This window comes from Cavia porcellus, unplaced genomic scaffold (genome assembly GCF_034190915.1).
Source record: "Cavia porcellus strain 051 isolate PalLab524CR breed Dunkin Hartley unplaced genomic scaffold, mCavPor4.1 scaffold_2, whole genome shotgun sequence".
Lineage (NCBI taxonomy): Eukaryota > Metazoa > Chordata > Mammalia > Rodentia > Caviidae > Cavia > Cavia porcellus.
The window spans coordinates 137,680,834-137,701,877 of record NW_026947485.1 but is presented as its reverse complement, the minus strand read 5'-3'; the positions used below and the strand labels follow the sequence as shown (position 1 = coordinate 137,701,877).

Sequence of the window (21,044 nt, the reverse complement as noted above, 5' to 3'; positions counted from 1 at the left end):
ACTCGGCCCAGCTTCGTCGCCCACTTTGTCGCGGATGGTCCGGGGTAGATTTTCAACCCTTGGCTTCGCTTCCTCCCAACACCAAGAGAGCTCTTTGCCGCTCTCTTCTTATGCCGGGGCGCCCAGGGACTCGGTGAGATGCGCGAACGAGCCCCAGCCCGAGCCCCAGCCCGAGCCCGAGCCCCGAGAGGAACCGCCCGGGCCTCGCAAAGGTGCTGGCAATGGAGGCTCCGGCGGGGCCAGGTGCGCCCGCTGGACGCGCGAGGGCGCCCTCTACAAGAGGCGGGGCGGGCGGCGGCGCGGGGCGCCGGGACTCTGCCCGCGGTCGGCCTCGCCCCTCGGTCTGCGCTGCCTCCCGCGCCTGACACCGTGAGTCGGGGAGGGTGTGTGTCGGACAGGGCCGGGCGCGGACCGGGCCGCGCTGCCGAGCTGGGCCTCCCCGCCCCGCCCCGCCCCGCCCCGGCCGAGGCCGCGTCTCCCGGCTGGCTAAGCTGCCGGGCTTTGCGTTCTCCCCGCGTCAGCCTTCCCGGTGCCGGGGTCACGGCCGCGCGCCCCGCGTCCCGCGTTCGGAGACGCTAAATGTGTGGCGCTGCCGTGCGCGTGGCAGGTGGAGGCACCGGGCCCGTAACACCGCTTCTCCACTCCCGCAGGAGTAGGTAATTAAACGAGGCTTCCGGCAGCCAAGACAGACAGACAGCAGTATTTTTGGAAAGGTCGGGATTTTGTTTCTTGTTCTTCCTACAGTATGTTGCGGGTCTCAAACTGCTGGGCACAAGTGATCCTCCCGCCTCGGCCTTCGAAGTAGCCAAGGCTGCAGGTGACTGTGCTCTGTGGCCAGGGCTGAATCCGTAGTGTCCGGATACGAGTTACCTAACCCAGTAATGTTTATTTTGTGTTTTTTGTGGGATTCTTTGCAACTTTTTTCAATCAGATTTTACTTGTACATTTTAGGTATAGTGATGGCGTTCAGCACAGAGAATTTGTACCTGTACATGATATGACTTGATTTTTCCCCATTGCTCTGCCCCGTCTCTTCCACCCCTCCTCCCCTCATTCACAAAAGCTTTATTTTCATGGTTTCCTTTTTGTTTTGACTTTTCCCTTCCTTCCTTCCCCCCTTCCCTCCCCTTTGTTCCCCTTCCCACTTGAACAAATTCTCCCTATTTCACAATATCTAGTACACATTTTGGTCCTTATTTACACTTCCGGTTTCTCATACCCGAGAAATGAAGTATTCACACGTGTGTCTGATTTATTTCACTTAGGAGTGCGGTCTCAAGGTGCCTCCACTTACCTACAGTGTTTTGAGCTCATCCTTCTTCATCTCAAAGTAGTGCCCCTGGAGAGAGGCCTCCCGTCCTTGGCGTGGGCTGGGAAGTTTGTATTTGTAATTAAATGAAACAGTTATTGGAATTCAAGCAAATTAATTCCAATCTACCACTTCCAGTGCAACCCACGGCGAGAATAAAGACACCAAGGCATATTATAAGTCTACCTAGTGTGATGGTTAATGGACCGAGGCCTCGACCCAGGGCTGAACGCAGGTTTTGGTCATAGGCAGAAGAGTGGCTTGGGGATGAGTGACCCTGAGTGGTAGGAAGTATGGGAGAGCCTGGAGCTGAGCTAGGGCGCTGGCATGGAATCACCTCTGCAATGTGCAGTGCAGACGAGTAATGTGCATACCACGGCTTGAGGAAGTAGGTAGTGTGTGGGGTCTTCAGCTCCGAGTGTCACCTGTCAGGCCCTGGGAAGTCACAGCCTCTTTCTCCAGGCTCCATCCGGCCCACTGCGTGGAGCACAGCTCTCCTTCCCGCCCGGCTCACGTGTGTTTTTTTTTGAGTCACCGGGTGGGGGAGAGACACTGTCTCCTTGCTTCAAAGATTACACATCAGCACCTCAGCCAGGCCAAGTGACATTGCTTAAAGCCAATTGAAGGGATGAGCAAATGGCCTGGCAGCTCTGCACCTGTGTGTACCCGGAGAGAGGGCCAGGTTTAGCCAACACCGAGTGCACAGCTGCTCTTTGAGGGAGAGCCAGCCAGGCAGGTGGCTTGGGTTGTTTCCAAGGTTTAGCTGTACATGTTGTGCTGCCATGAACACAGGTGCACATGTGTCACCGTGATCCTGTGTTTTCAGTTCTTTTGGGGAGATATCAGCAGAGGAATAACTGGGTCGAATGGAACTTTTCGTCCTAGTTTTTTGGGGAACCTCCACACTGGTTTCCCCAGTCTAACCCAGTAGTTTCATCTCAAAGGGAGGCTCGTGGCCTGTCAACATCACCTCAGAAATTCAAACTTTTAACTCCACCCCAGGCTAACGACTCAGGGACTTTGGGGAGAGGGTGAAAACGACTTCTGCCAAGGACGCCCCTGCCAAGCCGCAGCCCCACAGCCTTAAAACTGCGCTCCACTGCACCCAGGAGACTCGGGCTGCGCTCCACACTCCGGGGTCGCTGTGCTGTCCCCACGCAGACATGGGGGCTTCAGCTCAAATCCTTTTCACTTTCCAGCCCCGGATTCGCACTCTGCTCTCAGGCTTGCAGGCTTCTCTCGTGTGATGCTGCGTGCGCCGGCCGATCTGTTCTTCACGGGTTGTGTGTACGGAGCCGATTTCCTCACCCGCTCTGTGACGGGCGCCTAGGCCGAGTCCATCCGTGGCTGCTGTGAACCAGTGCTGCGGGGAGTCTGGTCGTGCGAATGTGGGGTACACTGCGTTGCCTTTAGATATACAGACCCAGAGGCGGAACAGCTGGGCCACACGGGTTCAGTACTGTGTGAAACCTCCATCGTGCTCTTCATAATGGCTCCACTAATTCCCACTAATAGTGCACAACATTGCTTTTTCTCCACAATCATGCCAACATTTGGTTTTGTTGTTTTAGGAGTTTGTTTATAGCAGCGCTGCTTGAACTAGGGTGAGATTGTAGTTTTGTTTTGCCTTCCCTAATGGTTAATGATAAGCATGTTTTTTCATGTATTTGTTGATCATTTATTTGTACTATGTTTGAAAAATATCAATTCAAATCCTTTGCTCATTTTTAACCGATTACTTTTTTGGGATTTTGTATTTGTTTTTGAAAACCTTAGGTGTTTTAGATATTAATCTTCGTCCAAATGAATAGTTGGTGGATGTTTTTTGCCATTCTGTAGATTGTCTCTTCACTGTTTCTTTTGCTATGCAACAGTTTTTTAATTTGGTATAATCCCATTTGTAAATTTTCACTTTTGTTTTCTGTGCTTTTGGGGTCCTAGCCAGAAAATCATTATCTGTACCTGTATTTGTTTTGAAGTGTTTTCTTTTAGTAGTTTCAGAATTCCATGTCATACAACTAGGTTTTTTGGTGGGGTGTTTTGTTTTGTTTTTTACCAGGGATTGAACTCATGACTTCATGTTTGCCAGGCAGGTGTTTAAGCCGATGACTAAATCCCCAGCCCACAATTAGATCATTTTGAGGGGTGTGTGTGTGTATGCATGTTTAACAGGATGATCAATAGCAACATTTTTTTTCTAGTTTTGTAAGATATGTTGGCATTTAATTGGAATTGCATTAAATCTGTATAATTTTTTGGAAATATGGCCATGTTTGCTATATTGGTTCCACCTATTCAAGAACAGGGAATATCTTTCCATTTTCTTCTCTTATGATTCCTTTCTTAGAATATGTTTGTTTATTTGTTTGTTTTTAAAAGAAAAGATAGAGGGTCTCGCTATATAGTTCAGGCTGGCCTTGAGGTCAGCTTTGTAGCCCAGACGGTCTTGAACTTACAGTGATCTTCCTGCCTCACCTCCCTGAGTGCCAGGATTACAGCATGTGCCACTCTACCTGACTTTAGAGGACTAGTTTTCAATGTATTTTTTGCTTCCTTTGTCAGATTGATGCCTAAATTTTTGTTTTGTTTTTAGACATGGTCTTGCTATGTAGCTCAGACTAGCCCTGAACTCACTGTGTAGCTCAAGCAGGCCTTCAACACTCTGTGATCCTCTTGCCTGAGCCTCCTGAGTCCTGGGCTTGCAGATGTGCACTCCGGGCCTGTAAGTTTTCTTGATGCTGTTGTGAAAGGTGTTTTTCTGAGTTGTTATTTGTGTGCAGGAATGCTATACTGCTGGCTGCTGAATTTGGTTATTAATTCGGTTATTAATAAAGCGGCACATCACTATGGTATGATTTTTTTTCTTTTAACCATTTTAGGAAGATACTCAAAAGGGGAAAATCTGGGTCAAATAGAATTTCTACTTTTAGTTTTGGGGAGACTCTCCATACTGATTTCCATAATGAGTGTACCAGGTTACACTTCCACCAGCAGTGAAGAAGTAGCCCTTCTCTACAGTCTCATTGGCATTTTTTGTTTGATTTCCTGAAGGTAGAAATCTCTCCGGGGTAAGACGGAATCTTAATGCTTTAATTTGCATTTCTCAAATGACCAGTGATATTGAACATTTTTTCATGTATTTATTGGCCATTTGTATTTCTTCATCTGAGAAGTATCTATTCAGTTCAGATGCCCTTTTTTTACTGGCTCTTTAACTTTGAGGCGGTCTAATTTTTTAAAGCTCTTTATATATTCTAGATACTGGTCCTTTGAGAAGTAACTGGCAAAAAATTTTCCTAGGTTGTCTCTTCACTTTGTTGATTTCCTTTGATGTGCAAAGCTTTTTAATAAGATCCCATGTGTTGGCTCCTACTGTTTGTTGTGCAGAAAGTCTCTAAATTTTACCTATTTTGTCTTCCAGAAGATTAAATATTTCTGCTCTAACCTTTGCTCCACTTTGAGTGTGTGGGGAGAGGTATGGTTTAAGGTCAGCCTTTGGTACGTGGAGAGCCAGTTTTCCCATCACAATGTTAAAGAGACGATCTTCCCTCCAGTGTGGGAAATTTGGCCCCTTTGTCGAAATGTGTAACTGAGTGTGCCTTAGGTTGTTTCTTTATCTTCTATTCTTTTTTTTCCTTTCTTTTTGAGGCGGGTCTCCCTGTGCAGTTAGGCTAGTCTTGAATTCCCTTGTAGCCCAGCTGTCTTCAAACTCACGATGATCCTCCTGCCTCAGCCTCCCAAATGCTGGGATTAGAGGTGTGTGCCTCCATGCCTGGCTTTATCTTCTATTTTGTCCCACTGATCCACAAGTCTGTTTTAGGGTGTTTTTTTGGCGGGGGGAGTTGCCAACACCATCTTGTTTTTATTACTGTGTCTGTGTAGTGTAGTATAATTTGGTCTCGGATGTGATGCCCCTATCTTGCCTCTGTTGCCCAGAATTGCTGTTACTATTCTGGGTCTCTTCTGAGTCTATGAATTTTAGGATTGCTTTTTCCAGTTTTTATTTTTATTGTTCTGTTTTGTTTGTACCAGGGATGGAACTTACAACCTCCTACTTGCCAGGCAGGCGCTTATGCCATTGAACAAAATCTCTGGCCCACTTTTTCCAGTTCTGTAACAAATGTCACTGTTGTTTTTATTAGCATTGCATTAAATCTCTATAACAATTTTGGTATTACAGCCATTTTAACTATACTGGTTATGCCTATCTAGTTATAGGGGTTTTTTATTACTGGTAGCCTTTTCAATCTCCTTTTTCAATTTAATTCCTATTTCATCTTTCTTGGTGCTATTGTGGAAGGTATTATTTCCCTCCCAGTAAGTTTGTTACTGGTAGATTTTTGGCCCTTTACTTTATATCCTGTTAACATCACAGAATTCTTTTTTTTTTTTTTTTTTGTCTTTTTCATTTTTACCGGTACCAGGGATCGAACTCATGACCGCACACTTGCAAGGAAGGTGCTTATGCTGCTGAGCTAAATCCCCAGCCCCTCCTTTTTTTTTTTTCTTGTCTAATTGCTCTAGCCAGTGTTTTGAGAACTATGTTGAACAAAAGTGGTGATTAACAGACATCCTTGTCTTGTCTTTTTTTTTTTTTTTTTTGGTACTGGAGATCGAACTCAAGACTGCACTCACCAAGCACTTGAACTACTGTGCTAAATCCCCAGCTTGTGTCTGATTTTTAAGAGGAAAACTTTTTCACTTTTTGCCATTGAGTATTATGTTAGTCACAGATGGTCCTTAGCAGATTAAGATAAGGGTGCTGTATTCCTATTTTCCTACGAGCTTTTATTGTCATGAATGGATGCTGAATTTTGTCAAACAGCTTTTCTGCATCTATTCAGATGATCATATGTTTTGTCCTACTTATATAGTGAATTACATTTATTGATTTATGTATGTGGAACCATCTCTGCATTCCTGGAATGACTCCTACTCGGTCCTGATGTATGATATTTTTGATGATTTGCTGCACTGTGTTTGCCAGTATCTTATTAAGGATTTTTGCTTCTGTGTTCAGTAGAGATTGGTGTATAGTTCTCTTTCTTAGTTGGGTCTTTTTCTTTTTGGAATCAAGGTAATGCTTGATTTCAGAAATGACTTCAGAAGTACTGCTTCTACAAATACTTTTCTAAAGTGTTTATAGAATTTGACAGTAAGTTTTTCAGGACCTGGGCTTTTCTTAGCTTATATTTTGTATTACTTTAGTGTCTTTTTAAGATTGTCTTTATTTTGAGGAGGTGCCGGGAATTGAATTCAGGACCTTATGCTTGCCAGGCAGGTGCCCATGGCCCCTTATTACTTCAGTTCTGCTTTTATTGATTTATCTTCTTGGCTCAGCTTTGGTAGTTCATATGTATCTAGCAATATTTCTTCTGAGTTTTCCATTTTATTGGAGTACAGGTTTCTGTGGAAAACACTGTGATTTTGTTCTGTGGGGCTTTTTATTGTTTGGTGTTTTGGGTTTGGTTGGTTGCTTGCTTTTTGAGACAGGCTCTCGCTGTGTAATTCAGGCAGGCTTTGAACTTGCTTTGTAGCCCAGGCTGCCCTTGAGCCTGTGGCAATCCTCCTGTCTCAGCTTCCCAAATGCTGGGATTACAGGCATATGCTACAATGCCTTATTTGGTCAGTCTTTCAAAGAACCAACTCTTTGATATGTTTTTTTGTTTGTTTTGTCTTCTTGCTTTGTATCAGTACCAGGTATGTTGATTCTTTGTACTTTTTTTTTACTGTTTAATTAATTTCTTCCCTGAGCTTTATTTTCTTCCTAATACTAGCTTTGAGTTTTGCTTTGTTGTTTTCCTAGGAGATACAGCATTAGATTATTTAAGTGCATTTTGTTTTTTAACATGGGAATTCACTGCTGTAAACTTCCTTGTAAGCACTTCCACAGCCACTTTATTGTTGGATTTTGCTAATTTTAATCCATTCATCAACCTGTCTTTTGAAAATTTTGGCCCATTTACATTCAATGTTATTGATAATTAACAGACATTCTTATCATTCGCATTACAGTTGTTTTGAATATTCTTTGATCTTCCTCTGCTTTATCTTGTGGTCTGATGGTTTATTAAGAGTCTCCTCTGTTTTGTATATCTTCTAAAGACTTATTCATGTGGTTTTATGATGATGGTAGTTATTTTTCATTTCTGGATGTGGAACTTCTTTTGTGACACAGTGTGGGCCATTTATTCCCTAAGATTTTTGCTTTTTTGGAAAGTCCTGTTTCTGCATTGCTGGCAGGCTTCTGCTCATAGGAACCTGGGCCCTTACTGTAAGGACCTGGACTCTGTCCTTCCCATTCTCTGCTGCCCCATGTGGTTTCTGCTGAGAAATCTTCTAATCTAATGGGCATATGCTAGGTGACTTCTGCAGATTTTCTAATTCTTTCTGTCAGACTTCACACTATAATAGGTTGTGGTGATCTTTTCTGGACTATGGGGTGATATAAGACTCCTACACATGGATGTCTGTACCTTTTCCAAGTTTAGGGAAGTTTTCTTTTACTTCATTGAATAATTTGCTATGCCCTTAATTTTTCTCCTCACCTTCAGGTATTCTCAAGGTGTTTCCTCATTTAATGATAGCCCAACAGTCTTCAGTACTTTCTCACTTCAAATGGATATTTCAGTTCAGACCGTTTTTTGGTTTTGGGTTTTTTTTGTTTTGTTTTTGTTGTTGTTGTTTTGGCTTGATAATAGTCTGTTGAGGATCGCAACTCTCTTTGGGCATTGTGATGCTGGAAATCAAACTCAGGCCCTGCCATGGCAGGCAGATGTCCTGCCCAAGCTGGATCCCTGGTCCACTGAACTGTATTTTTTATGTAAATTATTGAGCTCTTCGTTTCCCAGGTTTCTTGTTTGGTTCTTCAAAATTGTTCCTTGCTGAATTTCTCATTCATATTCTGCATTGTTTTGTAATTTCATTTAACTGTTTATCTGTATTCTTTGGAATCTCATTTAGCTTTTTCAATAATCATTCTTTTAAATAAAAGATAGGTCTTGGACCATGGATATAGCTCAATAACCCAGCACCTGCCCGGCAAGTGCAAGGTCAGGAGTTCGATTCCTAGCTTAAAAAAATAGGTCTTGAATATAATAGAAGCCAAAACATTTTAAAGATCATTTCCAAATATATTTACTCTCAGGTCATGCTATACATAACTGTGAAATTTTATGGCTAAGGATCTGAATCATACGTAAGGTAAATCCCATGTTATAATACGAGAAGCAGATAGATATAGGAGACCATGAACCAAAGCATATGCTGAAAGGAGGTAGATTAAACCCATGACCTCAGAGACGCCAGACACATGCTGTTTTTAATAAACTTCTCGAAGTTATTTTTGATCTTTGCTTTTAGTTTAGTTCATTTTGTTGTTCTCCCTTCCTCCTGGTACTGGGTATTGAACTGAGCTTTGCACTGAGCTATTTCTCCAGTCCTTAATTTTTGAGAAGGATCTCACTAAATTGCTCAGGTTATCCTCAAACTTAGAATGCTGCTGCCTCAGCTTCCCAGCTAACTGGGATTATAGACACGTGCCCCACAGTTTTCTGTTGTCTTTGAAACAGGGTTTTGTTATGTAGTTCAGGCCGGCTCTAACTTACAGTGATCTTCCTGCCTCAGCCACCCAAGTGCTAAGATTACAGGCCTATGCCACCACTGCTGCTTCTGGGTGTCTTCTAAAAAAAAAAATCCATAAAAATATAGAGGCATATATAAAAAGTATTTACTACACTTGTATACAGGCAATAGTATCTTAAGTCATGAGACTTCTTTGTAATGTAAAACGCAGGTAGAAAGCGGTGATTTAGTTTTCCACTAAATCTAAGGTTACTGACAGAAATCTTTTTTGATTGGTATGTTCTTTAGACTTTTCCTGACAGTAACCACTGGGGGAAAATTACAAACCAGGTGAGGAAATACGGTTAATAAAACTCAATTTTCACTTAGTTATATTTCATCTGTTTTGTACATTTTCCCTAATCAAGGATTATTTGAGCAAAATTTTAAAACATAAATGGACAATAAACACTGCAGAGCAGTCCCTTCTCTGCAGTTCATCTTCCTTGGTTCCCGTTACTCAAGGCCAACCAATCTTTAAACACAGTACAGCGCAGGAAGGTAGTAAGACCATATTGTCTTCCTTCTGTACCTCATTCCAATCACTTATTAACTTCTTAGTTTACCTAATTTTAAACTTTCTATAGGTACAGATAGTATTTAATTCTCTATAGTTGGACTGCTTTTGCTATCTTCAGCTTTAGAAATCTACTGGGAGTCCCAGCACATATTACCTCTGGTAAGGGGGCCACTGTATGTCCATACCTATTCAGAACAGCCTATCTTCGAGATAAGATTGCTTACTTCCAAACCCATGGTCATTTTCTGCAGACTGTGACAAAAAGAGTCTTGCTAGAGGAGCAGTAATTTTGTTGATCTGAATAAGCTTGCAAGAAAGAGAAGTGCTGTCGTTTTTCCCTTCATTTTGAAGACTTTTCAGATGTTTAGGAGAAACTCTGTAACTTTACACACCCATTAAATGCCACTCATGCACACAGATAGATGCTCTGTCTTCTGGCCAGATAATGGTAATATCTTATTTAGGAAATCTATGCCGAGACAGAACTACTCAAATCATAACTTTTGCCATGAATGTACACTTAAGCCACCAAAAAGACAGTAACTTGCAGAATTTCTTGTAGAATGCCCTGTAGGAGAAAGCTGTGGTATTAGGCAACAAAAAATTTGCATTTATATTTTATGATAGTTTTACACTGATTAGCCTATAATTATCAGCCTATTTTATGCCATCCTATCCTAATAACTGCATATTGACAGTATGATTGTTTGGTATGCTAGAAGTTGGTAATTTTTGTTCTGCCACTGTGAAATGTGTTTTTTTCTCCAGCACTGGGATGCTACTAAGTGCTCTTCCACTGAGCTCATTTGCAGCCCTTGTAATTGTATCTGGTGACAGTCTTGCTAAATTCCCACACTAAGAACTTGCAGTGCTCTGTTCTCGGCCTCCCCACTAGCTGGGATCACAGGCACGTGTCACTGGGTCACACTAAAAGTGTACTTCAGTTTATGGCAGCGATTGCAGTACTTTTTAGACCTTTTTCTAAACTAAGGCTTGATTCTACCCCCACCTCCCAACCCTGGCCAAAAAAAGCAATTCTTTTTAATAAGACATCTAATATCACTTTTTGAGGGGGAAAAAGTCCTCCAATCCATGTTACATGTAGGTGATGGTATCTCTTATTTGAAAGGAGAGCTAATCATCTTTGCCTTTAAGGAATTTTATTAACTGGATATTTAACCTTTTTAATTTTGTTATACATTTGTTTTAGTTTAGTCTACTCAAAAGGATCCTGTATGTGTGTGTGTGCGTGTATGTGCATATTTTTAAGATTAGTGGTATTTTAGGCAATAAAGTTGGAAACATTCATTCTATTTATTCTATACTTTATGCAGCCATATGTAGTTTATGAAAACAAACATGAAGGCATGGACTAAAAATAATTCTGACATGTTGTTAACTGGGGAAACCTCAACTTTGACATTGAAGTCCAGAAGAAAGATGAAGGCAGCTTGGCTTGACCACTCGAAGTCAGACGATGGGTTACTCGAGCTCCTTTCATTCTCCCAGAACTGCTCTTAGGCGAGTGTGATCATGGGCAAGTTGTTGCTGATGACATAAATGAGAATACTTATGGCCTCAGAGGAGGATGTGTCTTGAGGGGTTTCTTAAACAGCGAGGGGGAGGGGGACGACTAAAACAATGCATCACTCAGCAGGTAAACCCAAAAATGGCTTTCATTTTAGCATGGTAGTAACAGGCACACCTAAAGCTTAAGCAGTCAGACGGTATTGCTGTTTCTACAGGGAGTTGCGAGTATGGACTGACATGGATAAACTTCCACATTTACCACAAGACTGACTGTTCTACAAAGCTGTCCTAGTATTCAGGACTACAATGTTAGGAAAGCAAGCAGCCCAACCTCCATTCAAGCTCCTCTCTTACCTTATTTGAATATTGCTAATTTGTATTCGTTTTCTGAAGTATTATTAGCAGATGACAGCAGCAGAATCGTACCTCCCACTTTTGGCTGGTGGTCTGCTTGTACAGGATTTATAAATGGAGGTATAACCTCCTTGGCACCTTCCTCTGAGCATTCTGCACAGTTCTCTTTATATATACATAAATACATTAAAACACTGAAGAATTCGAAAAACTACATTACATGATGTAGGAACATACAGATTAAATGTTAAGTACAGAGAAAATGCATGCAGAGTCTCGCCAGTCAAGTACAGTACAAAGCCTATGGGATACATAATTTTATTTTACTTTATATTTTATGCAGGAGAGTAACACTTCTTTTCCTACCCAGAGGCAAAATATTTTCAAAAATTTAGATATTGCCCACTGCATTAAATTGAAATTAAATTTAAATTAAACGCTTCCTATGTATACAGACATTGATGGCAAAAAACTTACAACACATTCCATTTTAATATATCAAAAATGTTTCCAAGGCAACATTATCAAAATGATGACACTGCAGTCCCTGACATAACCTCAAGCTCTACCGGGTGTGGGGGGGCGCAGGAGGGCAGGGAAGCGCTGTCCGGCAGAGGGCTAAGTGCTCTTCTTCTCTTCACCCAGTAAGTTCACTGTAGCTTTCTTGGCTGTTAGGAGGAAAGAAAATGTTGTGAATACTTCTGGTATAAGCTCTAAGCTCCATGCTTCACATGAGCAGAGAACAAAACTTAGATGACTCACGGGCAGAGGAGAGTGCATTGAGGGTTGTGGTCAGGGCTGGAGGGCTTCCCCAAATGGACAAAGAATTTTTTCAGGGTACAAATACTATATAGATTTGACAAAATTGGAGCCTTACGTTGACAGTGTCACCTGAACTACCTGCCCTCTGTTTCCCTGTAAGTGTCAAAAGCAGCAAGTTCCACAGTAGGAGTGTTTCTTTTACAGCTGAATCTCACATACTCGCCCTGTAAGATTTCAGTACTCCATGATCTGAGACCTAAGTTGTCCCATGTATCCTGTAGTGACAAAAATCGGAGGCAGGCTCCTTCCAGCACTAGAAATACTTACACTGCTCACTGTGTGCTCCCTGTGATGGCAAGAGGTTTGGAGTGTGTGCTGAGAACCAGAGCCGCTGTGCTGCACCGGGAGCGGAGGCCAGGGAGGCTTCAGCGAGGGTCCCCAGACCACAGCTGTTTCTGAGGGAGCCCTCTTGGTAATGAGAGCCGAGGGGTCCCTCTGTGTCCACCAACTGCCAGATGGCTGCTCTCCCTTTACTCAATTAGAATTGCTGGACTAAGTTACAAAGAAGAAATTGTGTCCCTCAACTAGCCCTACATATAAAATCCTAAGGAATCCAGGAACTCTGAGAAATGTTTAAAACGGGTCAACACCTAAGTTCCTCCAGGTTTTTCTGCCTGGATCAGAAGGCATCACATCAGCTGAGCCCGAATGCTGAGAGCCGATGCGTAGAGGACCGGGAGGCTATGACGTGGGAGAATGAGACAGAAATGACAGCAGCACAGGCTGCTAGTCAGGCCAAGGGCAAAGAGCAACAGAAAGAAAACTCTTGAACGGGAGCTCCTGAAGCAGGAGGATGGGAAAGCACTAAGTTAGCACACATCTGAAGTTACAGCAAAAGGTAGTGAAGAGGCCTGGTGTTTATGCCGGCAGGAATCCAAAGGAAAGCCAGCGCTGGAGGGAGGCAGAAGCCTCCGCTGGCTTCTGCTGCGGCAAATCTGACTTCCCCGGCGCACCCTGCTCCTGCTCACCCCTAGCGTCTGAATCACTCCCTTTAAACTGTGTCCACTGCCCGCTTTTCAATCTCTACAGCCTGTGAGCCCCTCTGGAACTTGAGGCCATCACCAGCAGCTCTCGGTCCCCATCCTTTTCCCTGAAAGTCTTCTTTACCTTCCCGCTGCCAGTCTCACTGGCTCCCAAGGAAGTTAAGTCACAGCTAGTTTTTTCTCCCGTGACCCTAGTACCCCTGGTCTGGAGATCTGGTAGGCATTGTCTGTCTGCTTCACTGCCACTGCCACTTTCAGAATCTCACACCATCAGACTGTGTCACCTGCTAACCTTTTCCTAGTCCTCTCTGGTTCGTTTCTTGAAGATTTAGCTCCCACGTGAGTATCACCAACACTTAATGTCAATCTGCTACTTTAATTCCTGGTGATTATTTCCCCCTTGTCTCTTTGAGACAGGATCTTGCTGTGCAGTTCAGGCTGGCCTTGAACTCATGGTGATCCTCCTGCCTCAATCTCCCAAATGCATGTACTACCACACCCGGCTGATTCCTGGTGATTTTACTATTCATGTAGATAGACATAATTCTAATATTCTTGATCTCTTAGGTCCTCCCCTACAATAAACTTTATACTCCAACTGGCCTGCCGCACTCTCGCCATGACACTTGCCACTCCCAAAAACTGTGGTGACACCATAATCCCTCTCCTACTGTGGCCTTGGGTCTCTGCAGCTCGTTCCGTTGTCCTGGTTCAGAGTCTCCTCCTCTCACCATTCCTCCCATATCAGCTTTAAATTTCATCATCAAACATCCTACAGTCCCACTCTTGCATCATCATTGTGGTTAAAACTGCACTCTTGACACAACCTCAGCGTATTCTGCAGCCACCCTATAGGCGAATGTGGCCGGAGGAAAACACAAAGGTGACCTGACTCATGAACACAGATCTCAAGTGAGCCTGTAAAGCTGCTTGCCACGTGACAACAGCCTGGTCCATTTCCTTTCCCATTGCCCTGCAGAGACAGTGCCCACAGAAGGCCTTGGGCTGCTTCGGGGTCACAATGGCAGAGCTGTGTAGTTGTACAGTCCTTGAGGGTGTCTGAGCCTGAAGTCTCTTGTACCTGGCACCAATCTCTACCCTAAGAGCTCCCATTCTCTCTTTCCCCAGCATCTCTCAGGGGCTTGCCTGCTCTTTCATGGAGGAGTCTGAATCTTCCAGAAAATTACTCCTTGATGCTTCCAAATCACACAGTCCTGCTCTCTAGCATCCCTCCCACAAACCCTGATCTCCCCGTTATAAAATGTTCCAGCTGCTCTGCTCAGTCTCTGTGACACCAGAGCCTCCCTCTGACCCAGGCAGGGGTAGAGCTCCCTTAATTCACCCTCTTTATCATCACTTTTTGCTCACAGATCATTCCCAGTGATTGCCTTATTTCTCTCTAAAAAGTTTTAAACTTCTCGTGACTGCAGTTTCTCTTCCTTCTCACCCCATTCCTCTACTTTCCTTGGCAGATTTCTACAATCTCTCATTTATCTTCTGAAATTCCTTGCAGTCAGAGTTTGTTCTCACACTGCAGAAACGTTTTCTTGAGATCACTAGTGTCTTCCTTATTGCTAAGTCCAACTGTTGGTGCTCAGTCTTTACTTACTCAGTCTGCACATGAACAGTGGTCACTTCCTCCTTTCAAACACTACATCTGGTTCCAAGGACTCCACACTCACGACATCATGCTTCCAGCAGCCTTCCCCTATTGGTCTGCTTGGCTGATGACTTCTCATCCCCCTATCCAGACCTGTTCCTCTGACTGTTGTGATGGAGTCTTGCTCTGCGATTCAGGCTGGCTTTGAATTCGCTACATACCCTAGGCTGGCCTCAAATGCATGAAAATTCTCCTGTTCAGCCTCCCAAATGCTGGGATTATAGGTGTGTACCACCACACCTGGCTTGTTTCTTTAACTCTTTAACATCTATATCCCACTGGCTGCTGATTACTCCATGTAGCTATCTAATAAGCAATTTAAACACATATCCTGTGCTGAAATTCCATATGTTCCTCCATCTAAATCTGTACTACCCAGTCTTCCCCAGCTCAGTGTCAATTCTCATCCTGCCTATTAAGGCTGAAAAGCTTAATGTGAGCCTTGACACTCTAATGCAACCTGATCCACAAGGAAATCCTACTGGTATTTCTTATCTCTACTGCTACTATAAACCAAGAGACTCATCTCCAACCAGTAAGTAGAGCACCCTTTTAACTAGTTTAATCCATTCTGGTTTTTTTTTTTTTTTTTTTTGGTACCAGGGATTGAACTCATGACTATGCGCTTGCAAAGCAGGCACTTATGCTGCTGAGCTAAATCCCCAGCCCTAATCCATTTGTAGAGTAGTGACCACAGTGATTTTTGTCAAAACATGGGGAAGACTTATGTTGCTCCTCTGCTTAGAATTCTCTAAAAGAACTTTATCTCACATATACAAAAAGCCAAACCCTATAATGCATTATGTGGCCTGCTATCCAGCCTCCACCTCAACTGCTCTGACCTTGTCTCTTCTTCATGTCCTTCTAGATAAATTCCTTATTGTTCCTACTTTGGGACTCTTGCAAGTACAGCTCCTTCTGGAACATTCTTCCCCACTGTTCCTCTCTTTACTATGTTCAGTACAGCCTTCTTGGTGAGAGTTTTCTAATTTCCCTGTTTAAAACTGAAACTCTAGTCCCTGATATATCTGCTTTTTCTCATCTGATAAATATATCATACTTCAGTCTTATTAGAATAGACTCTATCTCAGCTAGACCATACGCATAGAGGAGCATGGTGTCTTTGGTTGATTGCCAGTGCTAGGAACATGGTTGGCCCATATTAAATATCGCAATAAATATTTGAATGAATCAAGTAGAGGAGCTGAGAGTACTTTTGGCCCCATAACAGAAACCATTCAACACACTAAACAGATCACCCTGAACTGATTTAAAGAGACTATATGTATATGTGAATATGACTCTCTAGTATCTCTCCCTTCAGGAGGGAGGTCATTTTTCTTAGTATGTTGCCTAGATGCTACACTAATGTGTCAGGAAGTAACTAAAGGAGAAACTAAGGTCAAGCAGGCAAACTCAGTACAGAAGTCCCTTTGTGTGGTCTGGTATTTGGCTCAGGAAAGCTGAGAGGACAATGCTGCCAGAAAGCCTTAATGTTACTTGAGACCAGTATCTCCCCAACTTATGCCTAAGTCTCACCTTCCTTAGTGATGGCATCTGCAGTCTCTTTGGCTTTGTCCTTCAGGTCCTTCACCACACTGTCTACCTGGGATTCGTGCTTCAGGAAGAATGGACGGATGATGCGCCTGTAGAGCAGCTCAGCGCCATTGGAAGGGCTTGGGGCCATACACCACAGCAGGAAGCCACACTGCAGGGAGGAGGACAGATCAGCGAGAGGTGAGAGGGTGCATGCTGGGCGGGCGGGGGCAGCTGTCCAGTGGCAGCATCGCCGGTGTTTTGTGCAGGCTAATGGGAGATGCACAGAAACTGCCTAGTAATAAGCTAGGAAGGAAAAGCTGACAGTGAAACAGAAAGATGAAGCATGGTGGGTCCAGCAGTTTTTAAATTTATAGTGATGAGAGGCATCAGACGAATACCAACTCCCAAGATGGCTTATAGAGTGATATTCATAAACAAGACAAATATTCAAGATTAAAATTCCCAAACTTACACAAGACTGTATATATTTCAAAGAAATTTATATCTGTAATTTTATATTTTGATAATATAAAATTTTTATATGGAAATTTTTATAATAGATTTAAAACATAACTAAATCTATAATTATAAATTTTAATACTTCCGTCAGAATCTGATATCAGACAAACAAGAACACAAAATAGAAGTGAAAACCCTTTTTTTAAAATATACAGCAGTTAACTTTATTGATCACAGAAGGAAGCAGGGAAAGAACTTCTGAGCTGGGCTGAACGACCTTCCTAAGCAGCCTCTTAGTCTCTGGGAGGGCTCCCAGGCCAGCTCACTGAGGGGAAATAAATCTTGATCTAAAGATATAAACATTTCTCTAACAAGTCATATATATAAACATACATTACATACATATCTTCCCCCCTCCCCACTAAGGAAGGGATTCACTGTTTTGTTCTTTTGTTTGTTTGTTTGTTTGGAAGGGGTTTCACTGTTATCCAGACTGGCCTCAAACTCCTAGGCCCATGGGATCACTCTGCCTCAGCCTCCTGAGTAGATGAGATTACAGGCATGTGCTATGGTGGCTAGCTACAAACACGGACCCTAAGAGTTAGGATAACAGATGGGCTCAGAGACACTAGTATCCTGTTCCACCTCATAATAGCTCTGCAAACCTGTGTAAGTTACTTAACCACTTTTCATATGTTTTGTGTAAAATCAGCACATTGAAATTTAACAGTCTATCACTTACAATTTTGTAAAATAATAAGCATTTGGAATATTTATTAGCATAGTAAAGGCTTTGTATCTACTGCAAGAATACTGTGTCTTCTAACATTCACAGATAGTAACAAGCTAACTTATTAGCTTTTATGTAGACTAAAAGTGAATCCTAGACCCAACAATATTTAAATATTTTATAATTCTTTTACTACCTGAAATGAAATCCAAAGTACCGACACATAAATACTCCTAAGCAGAATTAGTGACTGTAAGAGCTATGGCACAAACCCCTGGTTACCGTGTCCATTATCATGTGCTTTCCTCTTCCGTCCAGGCTAAAATTGCTGTGCTTCAGCCTAAGTCACAGGCTCCTGAGCGCATCAAGATGGAAGACGCCCCAAAGAGAAAAGCGGAGGCACGGCAGCCCAGTGCTAGCAAGGTGTCCCGGAGCACAGATGAGACTGTCGAGGAGGTGCTGCGGCAGCTCTCCCAGAGGATCTGCCTGCCGCCCAACCCCAAAATGCAGAAGACTGCAGAGAACACCGATGTTATGCTGGGGAAGATTCTCGCCATAGTTGAAGATAATAGCAGGCGCATTAAAAGCATCGAGACTAAAGTGGAAAGTCTTCTATCTTCATCTAAGCCTCCTCCAAAGCCGCCAACTCCACGGCTTGATTTTCTGTCACTGATGACATCGACGCTGGCACCTGCAGCCAGCCATTTTCCACAGCGCACACAAGCAGCTCCATCACGTCCTGCTGGCGCGTCTGGCCTGCCACCAAGTCACAAGTCTTCCTGATCTGAAAAGCCATCGACCAGGTCATGTACTGCAGCGAACAGAAGGCCTGTATTTAGGTTCCTGCAGCCTCCACATAGCCCTCAAACATGGACACCAAAATTGTACCAAAGCGAGGAAAAAGCTGTGAAACCCTCTGTGTATCCCAAAAGGTTGAGAAGGGCTGGACTAGAAGACGATGCAGCCTGCTTTCTTTTGCAGACCCTCCATCCCATGCAATGCACTGCCATTCTGTCCGAGCTGTGATTGCAAGCCAGCCTGCCAGTCACTATTCCCACCACCCCCCCCCCCCCGGCTACTGAGCATAGATCCTAGGTGATGGGATGTTTGATGTTAGGAAAAGAAAGGGAGGGTGAGTGTGGCCACAGGAGAAGGTAGAAGAAAGGTAAGATGAACCTCAAGGGACTCTCGGGACAGGTGTACAGGAAGACAGTGTGCGTGAACAAGCAGGTGTGCACGTGCCAGCTGCCCTCCCAGGACCCTCTGCCGGTAACAGTGCCAAGAAGGCAGTGCCTCTGGCTACTTCCGTATGCATGGGGAGTCCATGCTGCCTTAGTTTTTCTAGCAACTCGGCTCCAGCCTCTCTGGGTTTGGACAGCAGCAGATCTCAGTAAACTGAGATGCTGCCCAGGGAGACCTTGGTTTTCAGAATGGCACATTTGCTTTAACACAAAATTAGAACAAACAGACTGTTTTTGTTTTGTTTTTTACTGGCTGCACCTTCCTTTCCTCTGTTAGTGCCAGGTCAAAGTGGATGCTACAGACCACCTCCCTGTGAAGACGTTAGCTTTTCATATCCCAGCTTCAGGCTGCACTTACAAACGCACGCCCCAACTCAGCAAACACAGGGAAAGTCCTGAGGTACGCTTCTGACAGAACACCACAACTCCTTTTGGGCGTTCTGAAGAGCATCAGCAGTGCCAAGGCAAACAGCAAGTTTCCCACAACTATATTAACTATTTGAGAGCAGTTAAGTGTTTTTAACATCTAACATCCCATTATGTCTACTACATAAATATATATATATATTTTTTGCTATGCTTTACAGGAAATTGGTTGGTAGTTTTTAGTGACATATAACACATTTAAATTTTTCTCACTTACAATAAAAGTGCTGGTACAGTGGTATGTGCTCAGCTACTTGGGAGACGGGGGCCCTGGAGCCCAGGAGTTTGAGACCAGGCTGAGCATTACAGCAAGCCCCCTTCTCGGAAGGTGGCTCCTGACTGGTGTTTCTCTACAGGATGCCTGGCTCGCAGGAATGGATTATTCAGACAGTTGGATGCTCACATCAGAACCATAAGCATCACAGCAAAGTGAAAATGACTCACTGGATCAATAACTGCAAACGGGAGGGTCTGTTTGACTATTTAACTCAACCTAAGGGTTAATTTCTCTTCTTTAGGGTTTTAAGAAAGGCACAATTCATTATTTTTGAAGAAAGTATATTAGCAGTAGTGTTACCACGTCCAACCCTGTAAAATATCTGTGTAGATGCCTTTAGCAATCCATCCATGCTGATTATATTTTTCTGGATGAGTTAAAGCAAGACTCCCAGACCGGGCCAGGGTTGGCATTTACATCTGTGTACTTTTTCAGTGTGATTACTCTGGAGGCTACATGCCAGACTACTAGTCTACTGCTTTCTGGTACCTTCTAGCTATTGTCTTGAGATAGTTAATTACTTAGTAATTATTTAAATTACTGCTTTCTACCTATATCCTTAGACATTTGAAATCACTTTCTTATTAATAAAATTAATTATTGTTCAATTCTCAAGGTAATATTCTGCTGCCAGTTTTTACAACGCCCTCTTCCAAATCTATGTAACTATTCTGCAGCCCAGAAGCACTCTGAGATAATTAAAGTTGCTCACATAGATGTGGCTGTCCTCTTAATCAAATTTCCTCAAAGTGCCAGCTGACAGTTCTCCCATGAGTCCCTACAATTTAAGCTGCCTGTCAGTGCGCGCTTTTCTAAATTCTTGTTCACTATTAGTACCGGCACAGTGAATCCATAATTCACAGCAGGCCAGACAATTCTGATTTCAATCTTTCCCCCCGAAGAAGTATTTCCAGGGTAGGAATATGTTTGGCACACAGGGGAACTATTCTAGTCAGAACTGAGTTAGGAAAAAATACATACATCCACGCTACATATGCTCTAACAACATGAGCAGAAACCTTAAGTCCTACAAAGCATTTTCAAGACAGCTCCAAGCATAGTGAGATGCTAAAGACAGTGTTCAAGCCAAGCAGGGTGGCATACACCTGCAGTATTGGGTACTTGAGGGGCTAAGACAAGAGGCCTGCTCACCCTGGGGAGTTAGTTCAAGGCTAGCTTGGGAAACAGCGAGACCCTATCTTTTTTTTTTTTTTTTTTTTTTTTTTTTTTTTTTTTTTTTTTTGGTCTTTTTCCTTTTTATCGGTACCGGAGATCGAACTCACAACTGCCTGCTTGCAAGGCGCGAGACCCTATCTTATTGGGGAACAGGGGAATTGCTCAACCTGCACAAAATAAAAGCTCAAAAAGAACATACTAGAGGATTTCCCTATTTTTCTGGCCTCCTAAAAAGATGAAAAAAAGAAACACCATGCTCTGTCAATGGGAGGAAGAGCACAGATGACAATTTAGATAAGTATCCAAGCTTACCAGAGTTTAGATTGTTCTAGAAATAAATCTGGAAGCCGGGTGTGGTGGCTCATGCCTATAATCCCAGCACTCGGGAGGATGAG

The 21,044-nt window shown here is 43.3% G+C and overlaps 1 protein-coding gene and 1 long non-coding RNA gene across 2 annotated transcripts in view; one reads left to right on the top strand and one right to left on the bottom strand.

Annotated features, from left to right (window-relative positions):
* The first annotated feature begins 214 nt into the window (after positions 1–214).
* Positions 215–20,088, top strand: LOC134475295 (uncharacterized). The gene is made up of 3 exons (XR_010046437.1): positions 215–369; positions 16,387–16,538; positions 17,848–20,088. It is a non-coding gene; the product is annotated as an uncharacterized LOC134475295 (long non-coding RNA).
* Positions 10,748–21,044, bottom strand: part of Reep5 (receptor accessory protein 5) — a 35,563-nt gene continuing 25,266 nt past the window's right edge. Inside the window, exons 4-5 of the mRNA XM_003479494.5 lie at positions 16,341–16,509; positions 10,748–12,004 (exon numbers count right to left, since the gene is read on the bottom strand). Of these exons, the coding sequence (XP_003479542.1) occupies positions 11,955–12,004; positions 16,341–16,509 (219 nt within the window). The 3' untranslated portion in view covers positions 10,748–11,954. The remainder of the gene's footprint in view (positions 12,005–16,340; positions 16,510–21,044) is intronic.